Here is a 24,340-nt window from a genome sequence, read left to right as displayed (position 1 = left end):
GCATGTAGATCTAATTAGTGATTAAAAAGGTGATGGAAGGAAAAGAAAACGACGATGTTAGAATCGGCATGTACATCTAATTAGTGATCGAAGAAAGCATGGTGGAAGACAGAGAAAAAGAGGAAGGGACGACCGGGTTAATTTCTGCGAGCAAATCTAGTTAGTGTCCAATGAAGATGGTGGAGAGACGAAGTGGGGGTTGAACGAAAAAATAATATTGTCGGTTACAAAACAAATACTGATCGTAAGGCTGATCTGACAAGTGATTACGAAACCATCGTTTGATCATATTTCGAGATAAATGAAAGTCGAAGACATTGGAACAATTGTTAAAAGTTCTACACATACTGGAGAATGGTTCATTGTACCCATAATTTGTTCTTGCAATAGGTAATCTGAGAAACAGGTGGGAACGTAGATTACGTCGATGAATGTCTAGATTAATCAACTGCAAAAGCTCGGGACAGTCGATATGTGATTGAAGTAAATCAGCAACGAAAGTTGCCTTGGAGATATTTCGACGAACAAATAACCGATCCAAGTCAATAAGCTTACAGCGATCTATGTAACTAGGAAGATTAGCAGGATCTCTCCAAGGTGGGTTAGGCAGTGCAAATCTAACATATTTATGTTGAATGGCTTCAATCCACTCTATGTCGATTTGATAATGAGGTGACCAGACAGCAGCTGAATATTCAAGTGTCGAGCGGACTAAAGAACAATATAATGCTTTTAGACAATGTACATTGACAAAGCTCTCGGTGATACAGAAAACGAAACCTAAAAGCTTGGATGCCTTAGAAATCACATAGTCGATATGACTTTTGAAATCTAGCTTGATATCAAGAATGATACCTAGACCTTTAACGATAGACTCACGTTTAAGTATATTCTGCGAAATGTTATAGTCGTACCTAATTAACTAGTGTTTGCGAGTAAACGACATAACAGAACAGGCATTTAATGATTTTTGACATTCCGAAAATCGGCTGTACTTTGTAAACAATCAACATGGAAGCCGAAAGAAGGAAAAAAAATTGTGCACAGTTATTTGGAAAATCCATTGTGGTCTGCATTTAGGCTAGCTAAACAGCTGAATTTGCCCAGAAATACCGTATGGCGCGTTATCAAACGGTGTAAGGAAACATTGACGACGATTCGGAAGCCTCAAGCCGATCGTCGGAGTCGAACTGACGACCGGAAATTGCGTGGTAAGATTTTGAAGACGATTAAGAGGAATCCTAATCTGTCGGACCGTGATCAAGTCGTATCGAGCTAGCAAACAGCCAAATCGGACAATGAAACAGAATAGTGTGGTCAAAATTCGTGCTCGGAAACTATATGACCAGGTGCTGACCAAGTTCAACGGGTGTCTTCTGATGGACGATGAAACCTGTGTCAAGGCTGACTTCGGTCAAATCCCAGGTCAAAAATTTTACTTGGCAACGGCTCGGGGGGATGTTCCAGCCAAATTTAAATTTGTTTTTGCCGACAAATTTGCAAGAAAATTTATGATTTGGCCGGGCATTTGCAGCTGCGGCAAAAAAACGAAAGTTTTCGTTACAAATAAGACAATGACATCGGAACTATACCAAAAAAAATCTCCAAAAACGAATTTTGCCGTTCATTCGATCCCACGACCATCCTGTAATGTTTTGGCCAGATTTGGCAAGCTGTCATTACAGCAAAGCCGTTTAAGAATGGTATGCAGTGTGGTCCAGTTTGTTCCGAAAAACCTTAACCCACTCAACTGCCCCCAGTTCCGCCCTATTGAGAAATACTGGGCAATCATGAAGAGGAGACTCAAGGCAAAGGGAAACGTTGTCAAAGACATCAATCAGATGACGACCTGGTGGAATAAGATAGCTAAAACGATGGACGAAGAAGGTGTGCGCCGCCTACTGAGCCGTGTTACAGGAAAAATTCGAGAATTCCTTCAAAACCGTGACGAATAATTTTATCCGTATTTTTTCTTAAAAGTATGAAGAAAACGCTACATTTGTATAAAAAAGATCTTGAATACAATAATAAATAACTGAAATACAGGCAATTGTCTTTGTTCCAATTCTATTTGAAGCAAGCTTTAGCAATAAAATGGTTTTAAATGCCTGTTCTGTTATGTCGTTTACGTGAAGCTGACAAAATTCCCGACACGTGGGCGCCAAGAGCTTCCAGATCCGTCCACCAGGAGCGCCACAATATGAGCAAAAGTTTGTTCCAATTCTAAATGAAGCAAGCTTTAGTTCACGAATATATCAATAAGCTATATAATATATCAAGCTGTGGCTGCAAAAATATGCTGTCGTCAAGTGATGTTATTGGATAATATAGTTTAAAATCATCTGCGAAAGATAGTTTGTGGCATTTCAATATAAAATTGAGATCGTTGAGGTAGAGCAAGAATAAAAATGGTCCCAAGTGACTGCCTTGAGGGACTCCAGAGTAGACTGCGAAAGGTGTTGTAATGCAGTCTCCAATTTTCACTGACATTTCACGACCAATTAGATAAGACTGTAGCCATTTAAGTAGTGATCCGCCGAATCCAAGCCTATTGAGTTTTGCAACTGTTATTTGATGGTTTATTTTGTCGAAAGCAGCGGGAGAAATCAGTATATATATATATATATATATATATATATATATATATATATATATATATATATATATATATATATATATATATATATATATATATATATATATATATATATATATATATATATATATATATATATATATATATATATATATATATATATATATATATATATATATATATATATATATATATATATATATATATATATATATATATATATATATATATATATATATATATATATATATATATATATATATATATATATATATATATATATATATATATATATATATATATATATATATATATATATATATATATATATATATATATATATATATATATATATATATATATATATATATATATATATATATATATATATATATATATATATATATATATATATATATATATATATATATATAAAGGAGCATCAAGGTTTTTTTGGTAACAAGAATTAAAATCTCTTACCTGCCAAATCGGCTTATTTTCTCCATTAATTGTACCAAATTCTCTTTCATGGGCTCGCGTCAACACTTGCTTGTATAATAGTTCAGCTTGCTTATATTTCCCTTGTTTTAAATAGCAGCTTGCCAAGTTATTTTTAGTTTTAGCCACATTTGGATCGTCTGGTCCAAGTTTCATTTCATAAATCTCCAAAGCTCGTTGGTAGTATATTTCCACTTCCTCGTACTTTGTCTGCGAATATAATAAATGATAAATATAACTGTATGGCTTGTATGTTCCGTCAAATAAAGGAATACATGAAGGCAGGAAATAAAGTTCTTAACCCATCTGTGTGATGGTACCTTTTTAATTGTCTTGATTGGCTTGTGTTTTTGCATAAATATTTAAATATTTACCGTTTTCGTTAATTTGGTCATTTACAAAGGCATACAATTTTGATTATTAAAAACAAAAATTGGTTTCTTTCATATTTTTGAAAAATTGTGGTTAAGAAAAACGAGTCCTTAATCGAAAATTAAGAGTATTCGCCTCGAGACAACAGCAGTGTTGAACAATTTTCAAACTATTTTTTGCGGCACAGTATCTTAGAGCCCATGCAAAGAAAATGTATCTAATTTCGTTGATTAAACGTCGAGAAATCAGTAGAATAACATCCAACTGTTACATAAAACGACCAAAAACTCCAAAAACTTCTGAATTTGGCAAAAAACTGTTCCGACATTCAAATATATTAGGGCTATTATATTATATTAGCCCTAATGTATTTAAATATTGATACAGTTTTGAGCCAATTTTAGGAGAAGACGAAGGAGGTAAATTTTGAATGCTTGGCCACTAATGGAAATTGACTTTCAATGTCAACTTCCATTCTCGAGTAGCCTAGATAGTGTAGTGTCGATAGCGATAGCGGTCGACCTGCTCTTGTGGTGTTAGCCCATCGAAGTCGTGTTGGACCCGGCGGAACTGTTTCAACCAAAAATTGATTCATTGGCAAAAGGCGTTGAACGGATTAAAGCTCTTAAGGGGCGGGTAGGGTCTAACACTTTTGAAAAATCATTTATTATTTTCTTTATATTTTCTTATAGTAAAACATTTCAAGAATATTCTGTGAAATTTTCAAGCTTATTGGAATGAAACTCTGGAAGTTATGGACCTTCATCTATGGCTATCTCATTGTGCGAAGAAGCAAGAGCTCGGCGCACAGGCCCAAGATTTCAACTTCGATTGACTTCAAAACTTGACAAAATATTCTTGAAATGTTTCGTTATAATCAATTATAAAAGAAAATATTTGATTTTTTGAAAGTGTTAGGTCCCACGGGCTCCCTGGAGTTATATTTTGTTTCCATTGATTTTTTAGACAAAAAACTTTAAACGCGTTTTTCTCGAAAGTAGGTTTTGAAAGTCCGTGTCCATTGTCATTCAAAAACTACTGAACCAATTTTTTTCAAATTTTGCACACACTTTTTCCGCATATAAAAAACCAGACCCCAACTTTTCCTTTTCGTTGATTGTTACTTTGGGGAGGTTTTACAGCTACAAAATGGCGGTTTTTTTTCGTGAAAAATTCTAGTTTTCACTTTGAACAACCACTAAAAATTTAAAAAAAAAATTAAAAAATCGAACAGAAACGTTGGGATCTAGAAAAACTTCTACTCTAACTATGCTGCGTTCATTTGTTCACTTTTGATTAGTCTGCACTGAGATATAGTGGACACTGCAAATCATGATTTTTAAGAAACGACTTCAAAAATACCTCTTCACCGACTTATTTCTCAATATTTTTCCACGAAAAAATTACAAAATATTGTTTGAATTATGCTTTTTATCATGCAAAACATTTAAATTTATTTTGTTAAACGAGAATTCTGGAAAAATTAGCAAAAATGATAATTTTTTTCATCGTTTTGACCCTGATGATTTTTTTCATCGTTTTGAAATGACATTCGACGAAGCGACATTCGACGAAATGACCCTAACCATCAAGTGAAAAACATGTTAATTGGATTCGTCAATAGTGTTTAGATGGTTCTATCATGTACAATATAATAAGAGCCGCAGCAAACCGTAGTGTAATATCTGACACTACAATCAAGGGTGGCTTTAATCGTATCAAAGAACGCTCTCTAGCAACTATTCACACGATTTAATCAGTGCCATCGAAGAAAGACGGGTATCATCTCAGCAACAGAAAACCGGCAGGGTTCATTTAACATAGAATGGACACCAGTGCAAGAGTGAATTTCTCTCAATGACCACGGGTTAGCACGCTGCTGTGGGAATTCGATCTTAAGCAACAAGCGGTCGCTCATTCTCGTTTTGCGATCCGATTCTTGGCGGGCAGTAGATAATTGTGATAAAAACATTCTACTTTTGCCGTTTATTCTAATTATGTACATATAACCTATGAAAATGTCTGTGAAAGCTTCACACAAGGGTTTTGAAATTTTGTCACCTAGTATGAGAATCATCGAGTCGAATCATCGATTCGATTTTCTGCGATAATTGTCAACTTACAATTCTCTCTTCGTAAATTCCACACAGCGCCGATCATTGCCAGACTGCATCTTTTTGTTAAGGGCCGTGAAATACTCAGAGTATGAGGTGGAGCGAAGAAATGTAAAAAAAAATTTCGCACGGTTCATACATTGAGAGGCAGCGAGTTCTTGTAGCATCATCTACCAGGTTGAAAATGTTGCTTTACTTCCAGCCTAATGATTGGCAATCACCAACACTGACTAATTTGTTTCTTTCTTAAAAATTGATGACTGCGGGTAGTATGATGGTTCCGGAAAGCAATTTCAGGGTAGCAAGGGGATTGTCGATTTGAAGTTCCCGGTTTTCTCGGCGAGCGAGATAAAAATTATCGGTTTCTATCAGACGCGTGTTTTCATAATAGAGGGGAAAGAAATCCCGAAAATTGAAATTGATTCTAAGTGTGTGACAATCGATTGAACATTCCAAGTTGAAGTAAGTTCCACTTTAGAGTTTTTTGCCGTTATTTACGGTACTTCCAGAGCCGTTACTCAGCAATCAGCATAACCCACAAAGATTCGTAAGGCAATATATTAATATGACGAATGAATAGTTTTGAGTCCAGCTGTCATCTTCTAAATTGGTTTGAATTTTAAAAACTCATCACCCTGTAATTCAAGAATCGGAATTTAGAAATGGATAAAATTCATTAATTTTGTATGGGATCATAAAGAGTGAATTTTTAAGATATATGAAAATTCCACTAAGTGAACTAAGAAGGCTTTTTTTAGATTAGCATCATTGATTACAAATAGGCAACGTAAATGTCAAGCACTAGTTTGGAAAAATGATGCTGACTGTTTCAACCTGGCACATGCTGAGCTCACAGTAGCAGTTGAGATAATAGGATGACATCCAATTGGAGAACGAAGAGGGACATTATTCGCCGCAAGAGATATTCTTTGATCAGTTAGATGTTCTTCAGAGAAAACACTACTAAAATGTTTGCGAACCGATCGCAAATTCCAAACGTGGTAGATGCTTCAATGCCGTCGAGTCTCATTGAGGTCGGTAATCCTGATTTTTTCCTCTGTTCGTTCACGTAGTTCCAAAAGTGCTTAGGGTTGAGTTTAAAATTCTTTTGGATCGACGTTGAAACGCGCAATAAAGCGATTTGTTCAGGCATTTGTAGCGATGAGGTGGAGCGAGATCACATAATGTGATCTAAGAAGTAATGAAGGTCGTTTAGCGATTTTTTTTAGTGCTGATCGTTTGGCTGTTTTGTAACGTTTCAAAGTGAGATTCGACCAAGGAGGGTGAACAGATTTACGATACATATTTTTAGGTATAAATTGGTCAACAGCATATGACACAATATTCGTCCATAATAGAGCAGCAGAATTACTGTCATTATCAGAAAGTAAATAGTTCTAATTCAGGGTCAGAAAAAAATGATTCATAGCGGCGTAATCACCCTTCTTGAAATCGTAATAAATTTCCTCGGCAACTGCTTTAAAGACAATTGGATCACTCTTACAAACATTTATTATAAGGGGAGGGTGGTGTCGACAAGTTTTTACTAGCGAGACGGGCGCATTAATTAACGAACACTTGTTAGATAGTTCTTGGCTGGTAAAGATGAGATCGAGCATTCAGTTGTTTCTGTTGTAATGATTATTCAGTTCAGAAGTTTCCAGGTTGTATGAGAAATAGAAGAACGCAGAGCATTGGGAAACAAATAACCAGATGAACAGTAACTCCATTGAATCCCGGGAAGATTGAAATCGCCTAATATTAAAATTCTATCATTAAATTTTAATTTGTCAGTTATTGTAGCGAGAGTGCTCAGATGCTGATTGATCATATCAAAATTATTCACACGATCAGGTGGAAAGTAAAGTACACTAAGGTCTCTTTTTTTACACGGGGGTTACGTACCGTGTTAAAAAATCCGTGTAAAATAAAACCGTAGTAATTGCGGAAACCGTGCAAAAAAAAACCGCGTGGAAAATTTGACGTAATAATTCAAAAACCGTAGATTTGAGTATTTGTTTGTTTTGTTTTTGATAAAATGTAACTGTTTTTTCACAATAAAAACGGAAATCTAAAAACCAGCCGGTTCAGAACAAATTGGTTCAAATGGCACGTTCTCCTTGATATAGACACATCGAATGATAAATTAAAATTAGAAACACTCAGGAAACACGTTGTACGATAATCGAAATAATCTAAATGGCTCATGCCTTATGTTTAATGTATTCGGTTTCAAAAGAACGATAATACGTACAATTTAGAACGTTCGACTAAAGAAGTACTAATAATACCACCCATAAACACTTTGACTGCAAATAAAGCTTGATAATAAGTTCTTTTCAATTCCGAAGTTGCGATGTGTAGTAAACACTAAAGATCTTAATTGTATTTTTTTAAATTAAACTGAGTGTGAAGACATGGGTATTGGATGAAAATCTATGCACGCAGCGACAGAATTAAAGTGGAAGAATTCATAGAGATGAATATGAATCAAATTAGAAAAGATATTACTATGTGTCATGCTGAAGCAACTCATTTCATCGGCGTAAATCATAATACTACTAGAGTTATATTTTTCAAATGGGTATAAAATACTGTAGTGCTCGATATGATGAAGAGTTGAAGAGATTAGTAAATCCGACTATTTCTTCAACGCTACGAAATTCTCGATCATATCAATGACGATGCTGAGATCATACACCACAACTGAACGGAAGAGACGTTGTCGTGCAATTTACAACATCGACTGAAGATCTGAAGACTGATTAATCATTTTATGGAACGACAGTCAATGATCTCGTGAATTATTGAGTGAATGATTTTAGTTAACTTTTAAACTCTAAATTAGCTCTAATACTAGTTTTCTTACAGACAACCTGTTCCCTTTTAAAAATTTTTCTCAAAAAACAAATGACAGTGATTTTTAAACTCTCGTCAGAAACCGTGTTGATTGCGAAAACCGCGTAAATAAAAACCGTGTTAATTCCGAAATCCGTGTAAAAAAAGCCGTGTATAAAAAAAACCGTGCGAAAAAATACCGTGCGAAAAAATACCGTGTAAAAAGAGACCTTAGTGTACACATAGATAGTGTGTAATTTGCGAGAGCGAGAGCGATCCAAATTTGCTCAACATTTGCATCACTTGAAAAGGACAAAAGACGGGATTCAAAAATCGATCGACAGGCAACTAAAACGCCACCACCACTGTATTTGCGACTATTCAACTCGTTTCGGTCTTGCCTATACACGGTATAATGGTTACCGAAAATCTGTTTCGAAAGAGTATTCAGCCACGTTTCGGTGAATACATTAAGCATACGATTTTTCATATGAATCTAAGTTTAAAGAAAACGGTTGAGTCATCTCCGACAAAAATTGAGTAGAATTATTTGTCACACACGCATTTGCTGATCTTGAAGAACTGATTCGAATGGTATATGGGTGTTATGTTCTTCCAGCATTTATTTCTTTAAATAGTTTAAATAAATATAATTATGGAATTACTTTCAACTTGAAAACGCTGCCATCATTTGGTTTACATGACCTCTTTGTTGACAACACACATAGATACAAACACACGCACGCGCGCGCAGACATTTGCTTAGTTCGTCGAGCTGCATCGATTGATATATGACACTCGGCCCTCCGTGCCTAGGATAATTTTTCTAAACTTTGAGCGAATATATATTTTTTCATATGTATCAAAACGTGCTTAATCCACCTAGCAGTGAGATGATACATTTTTTATCAATCCGCATGTGTTTTTGCATGAACATTCTTCGGTGTTTTAGTTCTCATGACATTATTTCAATGACCGTCGTTTTAAGACGCAGTTTGAGATTTCAGTCAATCCGACATTACCGTGTAATGTCGAAACTGCAAATCATATCGAATTTGAATTAAAACGTGTGACAATTGATCGAACATTCCATGAGATGTCGAAGTAAGTTCCACTTTAGAGTTTCTTATCATCATTTACGGTACTTCCAGGGCCGGTTTTCAGGAACCAGCATAACCTGAAAGAATTCGTATGGCCATAAATTGAAAGGACGAATGAAGTCTCACTTTGAAGCTTTTTTGGGATGGTAATCTTCTATATCGATTTGAATTTTAAAAAGTCATCACCCTTCAAATCCAGAATTGGATAAAATTCATTAATTCTGTATGAGACCATAAATCCTTAAATTTGAATTTGGTTTTGAAATTCGATTTGGCCTTTTTTGAGAAACCGATTGAACTTTAAGAAACGATTCGATACTGGAATCAGAATTCGAAAATCGGTGTAGCCGAGGTCAGTTAAATTCACCTGAGAAGCTATATAGTTTACATTTGATTCAAAATGTTTAAAAATCAGTGTAGACATCTTTGAGAAATCGTAGCGCGAATTAAATTTTTGAATACCTTCCGAATCGAAAACTGAATACCGCTAAAACTGAAATAAGTTTATTTGGTTATCAACTATCCAAATCTGCAAACCCGATAAACCTGATTATTTTATGTGAAATAGACGTCTTTATACTAATCACACTGTATCTCCCGAACCGGAAGTCTAATCTAACTGAAAAGCAAGATGTTTTATAGGATCTTAAGACCTTTCATTTGAATCCTAGATCGGTTCAGCCTTTATCTGCGATAAAAATGAGTTATAATTTCGTTTCGCATATCATCCTGTAGTTCCAGAACCAGAAGTCGGGTCCAAATGTAATTCAGGAACCTTGCTTGGGAGCATACGACTTTTCATATGAATCTGAGTTTGTAGAAAACGGTTGTGTAGTTTCCGAGAAAATTAAGTTAAATTATTTTTCACACACGCATTTGCTGATCTCGACGAACTAATTCGAATGGTATATGGGTGTTATGTTCTTGCAGCATTTATTGCTGTAAGTAGTTTAAATCAATATAATTATGGAATTGTCATCATCTGGTTTACATATGTCATATTCGAACGATTATGTTTCCAAAAACGACCCGTGCTAAAATCGGCCCGAGGCAAAATGTTATGAAAAAGGATGCTGTTTTTGTATTAGAAACAATTGTATGCAACCGTATAAATAATCGTGTTTCACGTTACTCCTAAGCATTACTTTTTCATACAGCGCTCAAAATTCCTACTACTGGAATAAGGCTTACACAAAAGTATCGATATCTTAGTTAAAAACGTGCTTAATCCACCTAGCATCGAGATGATACCTTTTTTATAAGTCCGCATGTGTTTTTTGCATGAATATTCATCGGTGTTTCAGCAATTATGACATTATTTTAATAGCGGCAATTTTGGATTTCAATCGTAAGCCGGATCGAATTTTATTCTAAGCAAGTGACAACCAATTGAACATTCCATGAGATCCAAGTCTGAAAACATGTTCTGTTTTCAAGGTCAATTATGACAGATATCGTTAAAAACTGAAAATTTTGACATAAAACATTCGATCTCAAAACCATTCAATAGCGTTCAGGGTGACGGGGAGACCTTTCATTTGCGACTAGTTTGATCAAAATTGGTTCAGCCATCTCTGAGATCTCGACCTCTTTGTTGACAACTCACATACAGACACACACATACAAACACACACACATACACATACACATACACACACACACACACACACACACACACACACACACACACACACACACACACACACACACACACACACACACACACACACACACACACACACACACACACACACACACACACACACACACACACACACACACACACACACGGGCATTTGCTCAGTTCGTCGAGCTGAATCGACTCGAAAAATTTTTGTAAATTAGCGAATTCTCTACCTGTTTACCTTTTTTTATATATATAAGAAATAGGTATAGAATTCGCTCAAACTTTAGAAAATTTTTCCGAGGCCCGGATGGCCGAATAACATAAACCAATCGATTCAGCTCAACGAACTGAGCAAATGTCCGTGTGTGTGTGTATGTGTGTGTGTCTGTATGTGTGTTGTCAACTAAGAGTCACAATTGACCTTTAAAACAGAATATGTTTTCAGACTTAGATTCCGCACGGTAATAGCTATTCAACAAGTCATAGATTGTTAAAATCCGTCCATTTTTAACGGAGATATCGAAATTTTTGTGTAAACGACTTTTCCCTCTATTCCAGCAATAGGAGTTTTGAGCGCTGTATGACAAAGAAATGCTTGGGAGCAACGGAAATCACGATTTTTTATACTGTTATATACAATTGTTTCTAAGTACAAAAAGACTGTGTACAGCATCCTTTTTCATTACATTTAGCTTCGGACCGATTTTGGCACGGCTCGTTTTTGGCAACATAATCGTTCGAATATGACATATATAAACCAGATGATGGCAGAATTTTTTTTAATTATATTATTTTAAACTACTTACAGCAATAAATGCTGGAAGAACATAACATCCATATACCATTCGAATCAGTTCGTCGAGATCAGCAAATGCGTGTGTGACAAATAATTTCACTCAATTTTCTCGGAAAAATTCTTTTCTACAAATTCAGATTCATACGAAAAGTCGTATGCTCCCAAACAAAGTTCCTAAATTGTGCTTGGTTCCGACCTCTGGTTCCGGAACTACAGGATGATATGTGTAACGAAATCAAAATTGTGTAACTCATTCTTCTCGTAGATGGCTGAACCGATCTAAGATTCAAATGAAATCTAAGAATCATCTAAGATTCAAATGAAAAGTTTCAAGATTCTATAAAACATCTTGCTTTTCAGTCAGATCCAACTTCCGGTTTCGGGGATACAGGGTGATTGGTATAAAAAATGTCTATTCCACAAAAATAATCAGGTTTATCGGGTTAGCAGATTTGGATAGTCGATAAAAAAAATTAACTTTTTTCAGTTTTAGTGGTATTCAGTTGTCGAATCAGAAGGCACCTAAAAATTTAATTCGTGCTATGATTTCTCAAAGATGTTTTAACTGATTTTCAAATATTTTGAAACAAATGTAAACTACACAGCTACTCAGGTGAATTTATCTGACTTCGGCCATACCGATTCTAGAATTCCGGTTCCAGTATAAAATCATTTCTCAAAGCTCAATTGTTTTCTCAAAAAAGCCTAATCAAATTTCAGAAAAAAAAAATCAAATTAAAATAAACTTATATACAAAATTAATAAATTTTATACATACATACAAAAATTAATTAATTTTATCCAATTATGACTTCCGGTTCTCGAATTACATGATGATGAATTTTTTAAATTCAAACCGATATAGAAGATGACAATCCCGAAAAGCTTCAAAGTTGGACTCAAAACTGTTGTAATTTATTCGTCATATGTCCATACGAATCGGTTTGGATTATGCTGGTTCCTGAATACCGGCTCTGGAAGTACGTTAAATTACCGTCAACTCTAAAGTGGAACTTACATATCATGGCAAGTTTAATCGATTATCACACTTCTAGATTCAAATTCGATCCGATTTTCAGTTCCGACATTACAGAGTAATGAGTGATTGAAATCTCAAATTGTCGCTTAAAACGACGGTCATTAAAATAATGTCATGAAAACAACAATAATGTCATGCAAAAACACATGCGGATTGATCAAAAAAGGTATCATCTCACTGCTAGGTGGATTAAACACGTTTTTATAAATATAAAAAATAGGTATAGAATACGCTCAAACTTTAGAAAAAAAATTCGAGGCCCGGAGGACCGAATCTCATATACCAATCGATTCAGCTCGACGAACTGAGCAAATGTCCGTTTGTGTGTATGTGTGTGTGTCTGTATGTGTGTAGTCAACTAAGCGGTCGAGATCTCAGAGATGGTTGGACCGATTTTGATCAAACTAGTCGCAAATGAAAGGTCTTCCCGTCACCCTGAACGCTATTGAATGATTTTGAGATCGGATGTTTACTTTTTGAGTTATACGAAGTTTTATGTCAAAATTTTCAGTGTTTTGACAGTATCTGTCACAATTGACCTTGAAAACAGAATATATTTTCAGACTTAGATTCCGCACGGCCCAACAAGCCATAAATTGTTAAAAGTCATCCATTTTTAACGAAGATATCGACATTTTTGTGTAAGCGACATTTTCCCTTATTCCTGCAGTAGAAGTTTTGAGCGCTGTCTGGCAAAGAAATGCTTGGGAGCAGCATAAAACATGATCTTTTATACTGTTACATACATTCGTTTCTAAGTACCCAAAAGACTGTGTACAGCATGATATTTTGCCTCGGACCGATTTTAGCACGGTTCGTTTTTGGCAACATAATCGTTCGAATATGCCATATGTAAACCAGATGATGGCAGAATTTTCGAGTTGAAAGTAATTCCATAATTATATTGATTTAAACTACTAACAGCAACAAATGCTGGAAGAACATAACAGCCATATACCATTCGAATCAGTTCGTTGAGATCAGCAAATGCGTGTGTGACAAATAATTTCACTCAATTTTTTTCGGAGATGACTCAACCGTTTTCTACGAACTCAGATTCATATGAAAAGTCGTATACTCCCGAACAAGGTTCCTGAATTATGTTAGGTTCCGACCTCTGATTCCGGAACTACAGGATGATATGTGAAACGAAATTAAAACTGTGTAACTCATTTTTCTCGTAGATGGCTGAACCGATCTAAGATTCAAATGAAATCCAAGAATCATCTAAGATACAAATGAAAAGTTTTAAGATTCTATAAAACATCTTGTTTTTCAATCAGATCCAACTTCTGGTTTCGAAGATACAGGGTGATTAGAATAAAAATGTCTATTTCATATTTTTCTGTACGTGTGTTGTCAACAAAGAGGTCGAGATCTCAGAGATGGCTGGACCGATTTTGATTGCACTAGTCGCAAATGAAAGGTCTCCCCGTCACATTGGACGCTATTGAATGGTTTTGAGATCGAATGTTTACTTTCTGAATTATACAAAGTTTTAGGTTAAAATTTTAAATTTTTTGACAATATCGTAATAGCTATCCAACGAGCCATAGATTGTTAAAATCCGTCCATTTTAACGGAGATATCGATATTTTGGTGTTAGCGACATTTCCCCCTATTCCAGCAGTAGGAGTTTTTTGCGCTGTGGGACAGAGCAATGCTTGGGAGTAACGTGAAACACGATTTTTAAAACTGTAACATACAATTGTTTCTAAATATTAAATAGACATCCATTTTCATGAAATTTTGCTCGGACCTATTTTAGCACGGTTCGTTTTTGGCAACATAATCGTTCGAATATGACATATGTAAACCAGATATATCGAGTATGACATATATAAACAATATTCTTGGAGATGACGTAACCGTTTTCTCCAAACTCAGGTTCATATGAAAAGTTGTATGCTCTCAAACAAGGTTTCGAAATTACGTTTGGATCCGACTTCTGGTTCCGGAACTACACGATGATATGTGTAACGAAATTGAATAGTGTAACTCATTTTTCTCGTAGATAGCTGAACCGATCTAAGATTCAAATGAAATCTAAAAACTATCTAGGATTCAAATGAAAGGCCTGTAGAACATTTTGCTTTCTGATTTTCGGTTTAGTACAATGTGATTAGTATAAAAATGTCCATTTCACATAAACTAATCAGGTTTATCGGGTTTGCAGATTTGGATAGACGATAACCAAATTGAATCAGAATTAAACTATACTCCTCAGGTGAATTTAACTGACTTCGGCCGATTTTCGAATTCCGGTTCTAGTATCAAATCGTTTCTCAAAGCTCAATCGTTTTCTCAAAAAGGCCAAATCGAAATTCAAAAACAAAAATTCAAATTAAAGGATTTATGGTTTCACACAAAATTAATGAATTTCATCCAATTCTGACTTCCGATTTTGAATTAGAAAGATGATGAATTTTAAAAATTCAAACCGATATAGAAGATGGCAGTCTCAAAAAGCTTCAAAGTTGGACTCAAAACTATTGTAGTAAATTCGTCATATAGCCATACGAATCGTTTTGCGTTATGCTGGTTTCTGAATACCGGCTCTGAAAGTACCGTACATAACCGTTTACTCTAAAGTGGAACTTACTTCGACTTCGAATGGAATGTTCAATCGATTGTCACACGTTAAGACTCTCATATCAATCATACTATTATATATAATACTGTGGTATTCTTCAAAATAGTTCTCTGCGATTCTTGAAAGAATAAACAAAATCGGTTTGTTTGACAGTCTACTGATAAAAATTATCAATTGGGAAAGATTTGAGGTCGATTTAGAATTTTTTTAAGGTTTTACCCCATTTTCAGTGATGGTATACAATTTTTAACCCACTTCACCCTATATTCCCGGATCCGGAAGTCGGATCCGCATGAAATTCAGGAATTACGCATGGGACCACAGGACCTTTCATTTGAATCTAAGTTTGTGAAAATCGGTCGCGCCATCTATGAAAAAAGTTAGAACACATATTTCCTTTTTTTTGCAAATTTTACCCCATAACTCCTGAACCGGAATTCGGATCCGAATAATATTCAGAAATTTTTATGTGGAACACATTTTTGTTTTCTATATAGGGGTGCAAATTAGAAACTCAAGAAAAATACACGTAGAAATGTGGTCAGGTTTTGAACAATTACAATTCAGTCAATTCTGTATCAATTATTAATATCATGTCACCATTTGATTGGAAATATTTCTACGTATTGATTTGAATGTTCATAGCCATGTATTTTTTATTGTATATCATTGAAATGTTGATTAATAGCTAGCAGTGTCCTATTTTGTCTGCAAAAAATCTCCGGCATACCGGATTTCCCTGCCATAGACGACACTTTTGAAGGAGTGAGCGATATATCAAAGTGAAAGCATCGCTCTGATTGGTCAATCGATGCAAAAGCGAAGCTGTTGGAAGCACGCGAATCTATAAATAGAAGCGAAGTTATAGCTAACGTTTCAGTGCTACGCGTAGCTTGCTAGAGGTAGGTTGTTGCTAGACAGCAAGACAAAAAGTGCCATAAAACAACTTGAAGCTTTAATTGGTATGCTCTGATCTTGTGTCATGCAAGTTCGGAGGAAATTCCATGTCGTCTGAGAAATTGACAACTATCGCAGGGTAAATTTGGAGTACATAAGATTAACTTCCAATTTATATAAGATGAACTCGATTGATAATGAGAAAAAGTTTATCGCAGAATGGTAGTAATGGTAGAGAAACGCTATAAAAATAACTGCTTGTATACAAAACTTGAACACAAGCTTGGCGAAAAGAAGCTTAAATATCGATATCTGTATCGCTAGTTAGTGCACTTATTTTCACAATTTTTTGCACATTTTACCCCATAATTCCGGAACCGGAAGTGGGATCCAAATAATATTCAGGAATTTTGTATGGGACCACAAAACCTTTCATTTGAATCTAAGTTCGTGAAAATCGGTCCAGCCATCTCCGAGAAAAGTTAGTGCAAAAAAACGTTACATACACACACATACACACAGACATTTTGCGTACTCGACGAACTGAGTCGAATGGTATATGACACTCGGCCCTCCGGTCCTCGGTTCAAAAGTCGATTTTCACAGTCATTGCATAACCTTTCTATATGAGAAAAGGCAAAAAGGTCCACAAATTTTTCGATTAAACGGGAGAAATATTGGCTCTTGCGCAAAGCTCCACCTGGAGTTATATTTAAGGGCTTGTAGAGGCTTGCGCGAAAGTTGATGTTCGGGGAATGCAATTGGCGTGGGTACGCCTTCGCATATTTGCAACTATTTTCAAAGACTTTTCAGACAGGAACTCGTGTGAGTACCTGTCCACTAAATCATACAACTGTAGTGAGGTGCTTCTGGGTCTTTCGTCACATTAAGAAGCTATTACAATATTTGGATTTCACTGGAGCCTTTTAAAACTGCCTACTGGATGAAGCTAGACGACTACAGCCGCGGTTATCAAGAACGAGTTGGAGGTGCGAAAATTAATTATTGTAATAACTTAGGGGAGATCGGGGCTAATCTGGACACGGGGTCCAACCGGACAACTTAAATATCTTATAAACAAGCAATATTTTGATCCATAGATTTACTTCGTAAAATCGTCTTCATGTGACAGGCAGGCATCAATTAGCTGGATGATGCTAAGTGCATAGGGTACTGGTCTTACAAATCAGTTGTCGTATGTTCGAGCCACGACCTGGAAGGTTTGGAGTGACAGTAGAATCGTAGGTTAAAACACTTGCAGATCAGTCTATTTTGTATCAATTATTAATATTATTTCATCATTTGATTGGAAATATTTCTAAGTTTCGATTTGAATGTATCAAGCCACGTATTTTCAATTATGTATGATTGAAATTTTGATTAGTGGCGAGCAGTGTCCTATTTTGTTGGCTAAAAATCTTCGGCATACCGGATTTCCCTGCCAAAGACGACGGTTTTGTAGGAGTAAGCGATATATCAAAGGGAAAGCAATGCATGAAAAATGCAAAAGCGAAGCTGTTGAAAGTTCGTGAAACTATAAATAGAAACGAAACTATAGTTAACGTTTCAGTCCTACGCGTAGCATGCTAGAGGTAGATTGTTGCTAGACAGCATGAATAAAACGATTTGAAGCTTTAATTGGTACGCTCTAATCTGTCTCTAATAATCTCTAATGTCATGCAAGCTCAGATGAAATTCCATGTGATGTCGTTTCGCCTGAGAAATTGACCCCCAGGGTAAATTTTGAGTGCTTAAGACTAATTTCTAACCTATATAAGATGAACTCGATTGATAATGAGAAAAAGTTTATCGCTTCAACCGAAATCGCATAATGGTGAAGAAATTTACCGCTATAAAAATAAATGCTTGCATTCAACACAATCTTGGCGAAGAGAAGCTTAAATATTGAAATCGCAAGTATGTACAAAAATATAATTGCATACATTTGGGATATTGGTGTAATTTCGTCAGCTATAAAAAATGGGGCTGATCCTTGTAGTTTGTTTTGAAAATTTCTGAATTTATGGACATATTTGATTTCTGTACATTGAAATGATCTGGGTGACAAACAGATTGCCGAATTAAATTTCCCGGTGCGCAAGATAAAAAGTCCCGAGTTTCAAAACATTACTTTTATTCAAGCTTTGAACAGAAAAGGTTTTGAGCTGTCATACGAAATTCCTAAATTTCATCCGGATAGAATTTCCTGTTGTGAAGAGGGTAGAGGATTGAAAATTTCATACCGTCATTTATTTCAAATACACCGCTTCCGATTACCTGTAATATTTTAACTCACTCCTTTTTCTCGCACTGCCGAATCGATCTGAGAACTGTTCATTTTGTAGACTATACTAGTTTTTGCACAAAAATACTTTGAAAATTTTGAGCTTGAGCTTGAACGACCACCCCCGGATGCTACTTCGTTACTGATCGGGATTAGCTGACATTGTACCGAGAAATCCTAGATGATCAGGCCTGGGCAATCTGGCACCTTGTGGTAACCCCAGATTTCTTTGATCAGTACCGGTGCAGGCCAGGCCCGAACGTTGATCGTCCAACACTTATTGTTACTAGAGGCCGTGAATAGTACTGCGCACTCCACAAGTAGTATCACGGGTGAACGATATTTGTTAGTAAAAATTTCAGTAACGGTAGTATTCGCACGCGACTTAGTATGTTCCGATTTCAAGATGCTCGGATGCACACAGACTTCAACAATATTCGATACTGATTCGCGTAACGAAAAAAATATCTTCCTTAAGGTAGCGCTTCGCCGTGGTCAGGTCGAAGTGAGACAACTCACTGCTTCCTCTTGCTTTGTCGCCGAAATTTCACGCAAAATTGCAAATTTCTCCAATACTAGCCCGATTCACGAAAAATCAAAAACATACGATTGTAGGTAAATGATCTAACTATGCATTTGGCGAAAAATACCAGCTAGAAAGCTTTTCTTTCGCGAGATTTCGTGCGAGTTTTGTTAAACATTTTGTTTTCTTTTTTCCTTTTCTCGCTATAAACAACTCGCATATGTAGGGATGTGCTCCGTTTTCAACAAAGCGTCAAAGCTAGTAGCGATGAAAATCATTACTGATTTCTGATTCTACTGAAACGCGAATAGAAATTATTTTACAAAGTAGTAACACTTACAGACATTTTCTACTCATCTATATTCAACGTTCACGCAGAGAGAACGGACAACGAAAACAAAAGGAATGTTGTTAGCGTCTACCGCATGTGGCATTTTGCACAACCCAATGCATGCGTTGACATTGTGTGCGTGCGAAAGAATAAGGAAAAACTCATTTAATTTTTAAAACTCGCACGAAATCTTTCGATAAAAACGTTCATCAGGCACAATTTATATACGAATCGATAGAAAAATTAATTATCTAGAATCGTATGTTCTTGGAATTTCTGTTTTCTTCCCCGTTTTCTCACAATTTTGGGTAAAGTGCGTGAAACCCCGGGATAGGCAGCGAACTTCCGTGACCACGGCGAAGCGCTACCTTAATGGCCCTTATTACCGTTCTCACTTCCACTTTCACATTCACTTCACTTACATGTCACTTCACTTTATTTTACCTATTACCAGTATCAGGCATAGTGAAGTGATCACTGTGGTTGAAAAAACTGGTTTTTTCAACCAAATTTTGGTGGCGTGATGTTCATAATGACATCAAGTTCATCCAAGTATTTACTTTGGTCTCTGAAGCCACTTTCGTAATAAGGACCTACATTCGCTTCACTTGATTTTCACCGTGAAGTGATACCCATAATAAGGGTCACAGTCACTTCACTTGGTTTTCACCGTGTAGTGACACCGGTAATAAGGGCCAATATTTCCTAAATGGAATGGCCTGCTGCAAAATAAACGAATGAATAGGATTTAGACAAAATAGTTGATTCATTGCAGGGACATATTCTATAAATTATATCAAATCATTTTAAATTACCTAACAAAGGTCAACAAATTTCACATGCGTCTTGATTGTTTATTATTTCCATTTTATTATTTATGGTGGTTAATTGGTTAGAGCTGTGCCGCCGGCTACCGAGAAAAAATAACGTATGTATCAAACAAACCGATATATGTTATCTCTGTTATTACCATTGTAATATTAGTGGATCTGCGCAATAGTTGACTTCTATCATTCAATTTATAATCTTGAAAGACAAGCAATAACATGGAAGAAGAAAATATACAAAAAACAACTTTTCTCCTGTAGGGGACGGGTATAGCGTGATGGGATAGTCGATGCCTTTCACGCAGCCCGCCTGGGTTCGATTCCCAACCCCGCACATAGGGTCAGAAAGATTTTCTGGTCCGAAGAGGCGAATGACCTAAGATGTTAAAGCCTCTATAAATGAAACAAAAAAAAAAAAAACTTTTCTCCGAATCTAACCGGAAATAGATTAGTGAAGTGAGTTGGTTGTTTATACTTTTTGTGCTGTAACTCCCAGGTTGGTGGTGGACTTGCCACGCTGATATGCATGTTGCATTTCATGTAGCGGATGTACGCCCAACCTATCTTTCCTGATATAGTGACCTAAGACTGGTGGGTCGAAAACTCTTTGCTTCCTCATGAGTGTCACGACTGCCTTTAGGAATAAATTTGACAATTATTTCCTGCCAAACTCTTGAGATATATCCTATCCCAAGACTAAAAAAAATGTATGAGATGTTTATACTTTTTGTGCTGTAACAGAAGGTTACTCTTCACTGTTCGTATTAAACCTTCCCAGCAGCCTCCCATATGAGGAGCTTGAGGGGGAAGGGGGGAGGGGGTCTCTGAATTTGTAAACTCCTCCATGATTTTGTTCTAGTCGACCGACTCCCTAAGGGATGCCATTTCTCGTTTCGTTCCAACAAAGTTCATTCCTCGGTCGCTATAGAACTTACGAGGTTGTCCACGTCGAGCAACAAAGTTCCGGATAGCCATGATGCATGAATTGGTGGATAACGAGTGAATCACTTCGAGGTGTATTGCACGAATCGTAAGACAAGTGGCAAGCGTTTCTCGATTCGCCTACCAACAGTTACTTGGATTGAATCAAAATAGTCAACTCAGGTATGCGTGAATGGGCGTTCGAAAGCTGCTAGACGACCAAGCGGTAGATCGGACATGATTGGCATAATCGAAGCTGCATGTTCATTCTTACATTTTTGGCAATTTCGCCGCACTTGGTTGAAACACGAGCGCAGGCGGCTGATACGGTACCTTTGTCGAAGTTCGTTTAAGGCAGCTCGGCCATCCATGGAAGTTGACCATCAATGTCAACTTCCCTCTCTGAGCAGCCTAGATAGCCGTGTAGTGTCGGTAGCGGTTTCCCAACTGGCTAAAAACGCTACGGTCCACCTGTACCGGTGGTATAAGTCCACCAAACAGGTAAGCCGTGTGGCATCCGGCGGAATTATTTTCTACCAAGAATTGATCCACTGGTTTCCTGTTCCATGTCGTAAAAGGCCACAAAAATAGGATCTCCTAAGTCAAGGTGTGTTTCCGTGCCGATGACTGAATGGCTGCAGGAGGTTAAACAATGCAGTCGTGAACGGAATATCTTGGGGTTTTCCCTTACTGTGTTAAGCGAAGCTCTGGCACAGTGGACGACTTCTTTCTTCGCAACTCGTGGGATTTAAATGATTAAAACATTTAAAAAAATCCTTACATGGTTCGCTATAGGCGATTATAAGCCAATATATTTGGTTTCTTCTAGTTGTTGTACGATAAGTGTTCATTACTCTGATTGATAATGGTTAGAGTGGCACAAATCAATCTCCAGCATAAACGTACAGCAACTATAAATCTATCCAGACTTCTGCAAGAAGGTAAAGCTTCTGTAGCTTTGGTTCAAGAACCATATTTCCAAAAGGGAAACTTCTACGTTGGAAAATTGTTAAACCCAGTCTTTGTTGCCTTCAACAAGACCGGTATGACTAATCCACGTGAAATGCCTCGAGCATGCATACCTGCAAATAGTGCTCTCGATGTTTCTCTCATATCGGAGCTCACAACTCGGGATATTTGTTCTGTCACAGTTGATATGACTATTGATGGCATAGACAGAAAATATGTCTATTGTTCGGCATATTTGCCGCATAACCAACCTTCGCCAAGCGATGACTTCAAAAAGGTTGTATCATACTGCTGCAAAAGTGATTTACCGCTTGTAATCGGCAGTGACATAAATGCTCACCATATCATTTGGGGCAGCACAGATATAAATTCGAGAGGCTCTGATATGATGGTATTTGTGAGCAGTACAAACCTGCACATAGTCAATGCAGGAAACCGTCCAACTTTTGCGAGATCTGGAAGAGAGGAGGTTTTGGACGTAACTCTCTGCTCTGATAGAATTGCGCATGAGTTGGTGAATTGGCTCGTCTCCGATGAGCTCGAACCTTCGTTGTCTGATCATAAGTACATATTCTTTTATCATTCAAACGTTAAATTTGATATTATCACATATCGTAATCCCAAATCTACAAACTGGGACCTCTATGAAGAGGGCTTGGCGACTAGATTTTACGGGTACCAACCAACAATTAAAACCCCAATTGATTTGGAAAATGTTGTCGACGAGACAAACTCACTCATAGTTGCAGCATATGAAGAGGCTTGTCCACTTCGGATTGTGCGAGCTACTAGAGGAACTCCTTGGTGGAATGCTAAACTTGCTAGACTAAGGAAACTATGCAGAAGAGCTTGGAACCACCGACGCAGAGATGGGTCAGAGGCATTCGTGCCGGCTCGAAGGGCTTACAAAAATGCTCTTCGATCGTCTGAGCGAAGTGGTTGGAAAAGCCTCTGCACAAATGTGTCTAGTCTCAACGAGGCTAGCAGATTAAATAAGTTACTTTCGAAGTCTAAGGACTTTAATGTCAGTTTCTTAAGAACTTCAGATGGTGAACACTTGTCTGATGAAGGTGATGTACTTCACTATCTTTTTAACACTCACTTTCCAGGATGTATGGATCCATCACCGACAGCTCTTCCCGAGACTTTTACAGGTAGTTACGATTCTTGGGCCCTTGCTCGAAGCGTTGTGACGATTGAATCGGTCAAATGGGCAGTTGAGAGTTTTGCTCCGTACAAGTCTCCTGGAAAGGATGGAGTTTTCCCAGTGTTACTGCAGAAAGGGTATGAACATTTCAAACATGTTTTGAAGAAAATACTTACTTTTAGTCTTGCGACAGGATATATTCCAAGAGCCTGGCAGGAAATAATTGTCAAATTTATTCCCAAAGGCGGTCGCGACACTTATGAGGAAGCGAAGAGTTTCAGGCCTATCAGTCTTAGCTCGTTTCTTCTTAAAACAGTGGAACGCATAGTCGATCACTATATCAGAAATGTTAGTTTGGGCGTGCATCCGCTACATGGAATGCAACATGCTTACCAGCGTGGAAAGTCCACTACAACCCTGTTACATGATGTTGTGTACAACATTGAAAAAGCTTTCTCACTAAAGCAATCTTGCTTGGGAGTTTTCCTAGATATTGAAGGTGCCTTTGATAACGTGTCTTTCAATTCAATTCTGGAAGCAGCCCGTGGTCATGGCATACCTTCAAGTATCACAAATTGGATACACGCAATGCTTAGCAATCGACTTCTTTGTTCATCGCTTCGGCAAGCAGAGATTAAAAAGCTGAGTGTCTGTGGGTGTCCTCAAGGTGGTGTACTATCCCCACTTTTATGGAACCTAGTCGCTGATGGTTTGTTAAGGAAACTTAATAACCTTGGATTTCCGACTTATGGTTTTGCCGACGATTATCATATATTAATGACCGGTATAAGCATTAACACTCTCTTTGATTTAATGCAGCAAGCCCTGCGATCTGTTGAACAATGGTGTTGTCAGGTTGGATTGTCTG

The 24,340-nt window shown here is 36.8% G+C and overlaps 1 protein-coding gene across 4 annotated transcripts in view; it reads right to left on the bottom strand.

The window, feature by feature from the left end:
- LOC131435423 (kinesin light chain) overlaps positions 1-24,340 on the bottom strand; it is a 331,832-nt gene that overhangs the window by 61,806 nt on the left and 245,686 nt on the right. For all 4 annotated transcript variants that reach the window (XM_058603292.1, XM_058603288.1, XM_058603291.1 and 1 more), the window contains one exon: positions 3,077-3,304. In XM_058603292.1, coding sequence (XP_058459275.1) covers positions 3,077-3,304 — 228 coding nt within the window. The remainder of the gene's footprint in view (positions 1-3,076; positions 3,305-24,340) is intronic.

The sequence above is a fragment of the Malaya genurostris genome, chromosome 3 (assembly GCF_030247185.1).
Source record: "Malaya genurostris strain Urasoe2022 chromosome 3, Malgen_1.1, whole genome shotgun sequence".
NCBI lineage: Eukaryota > Metazoa > Arthropoda > Insecta > Diptera > Culicidae > Malaya > Malaya genurostris.
This window is presented reverse-complemented; position numbering and strand designations above follow the sequence as displayed.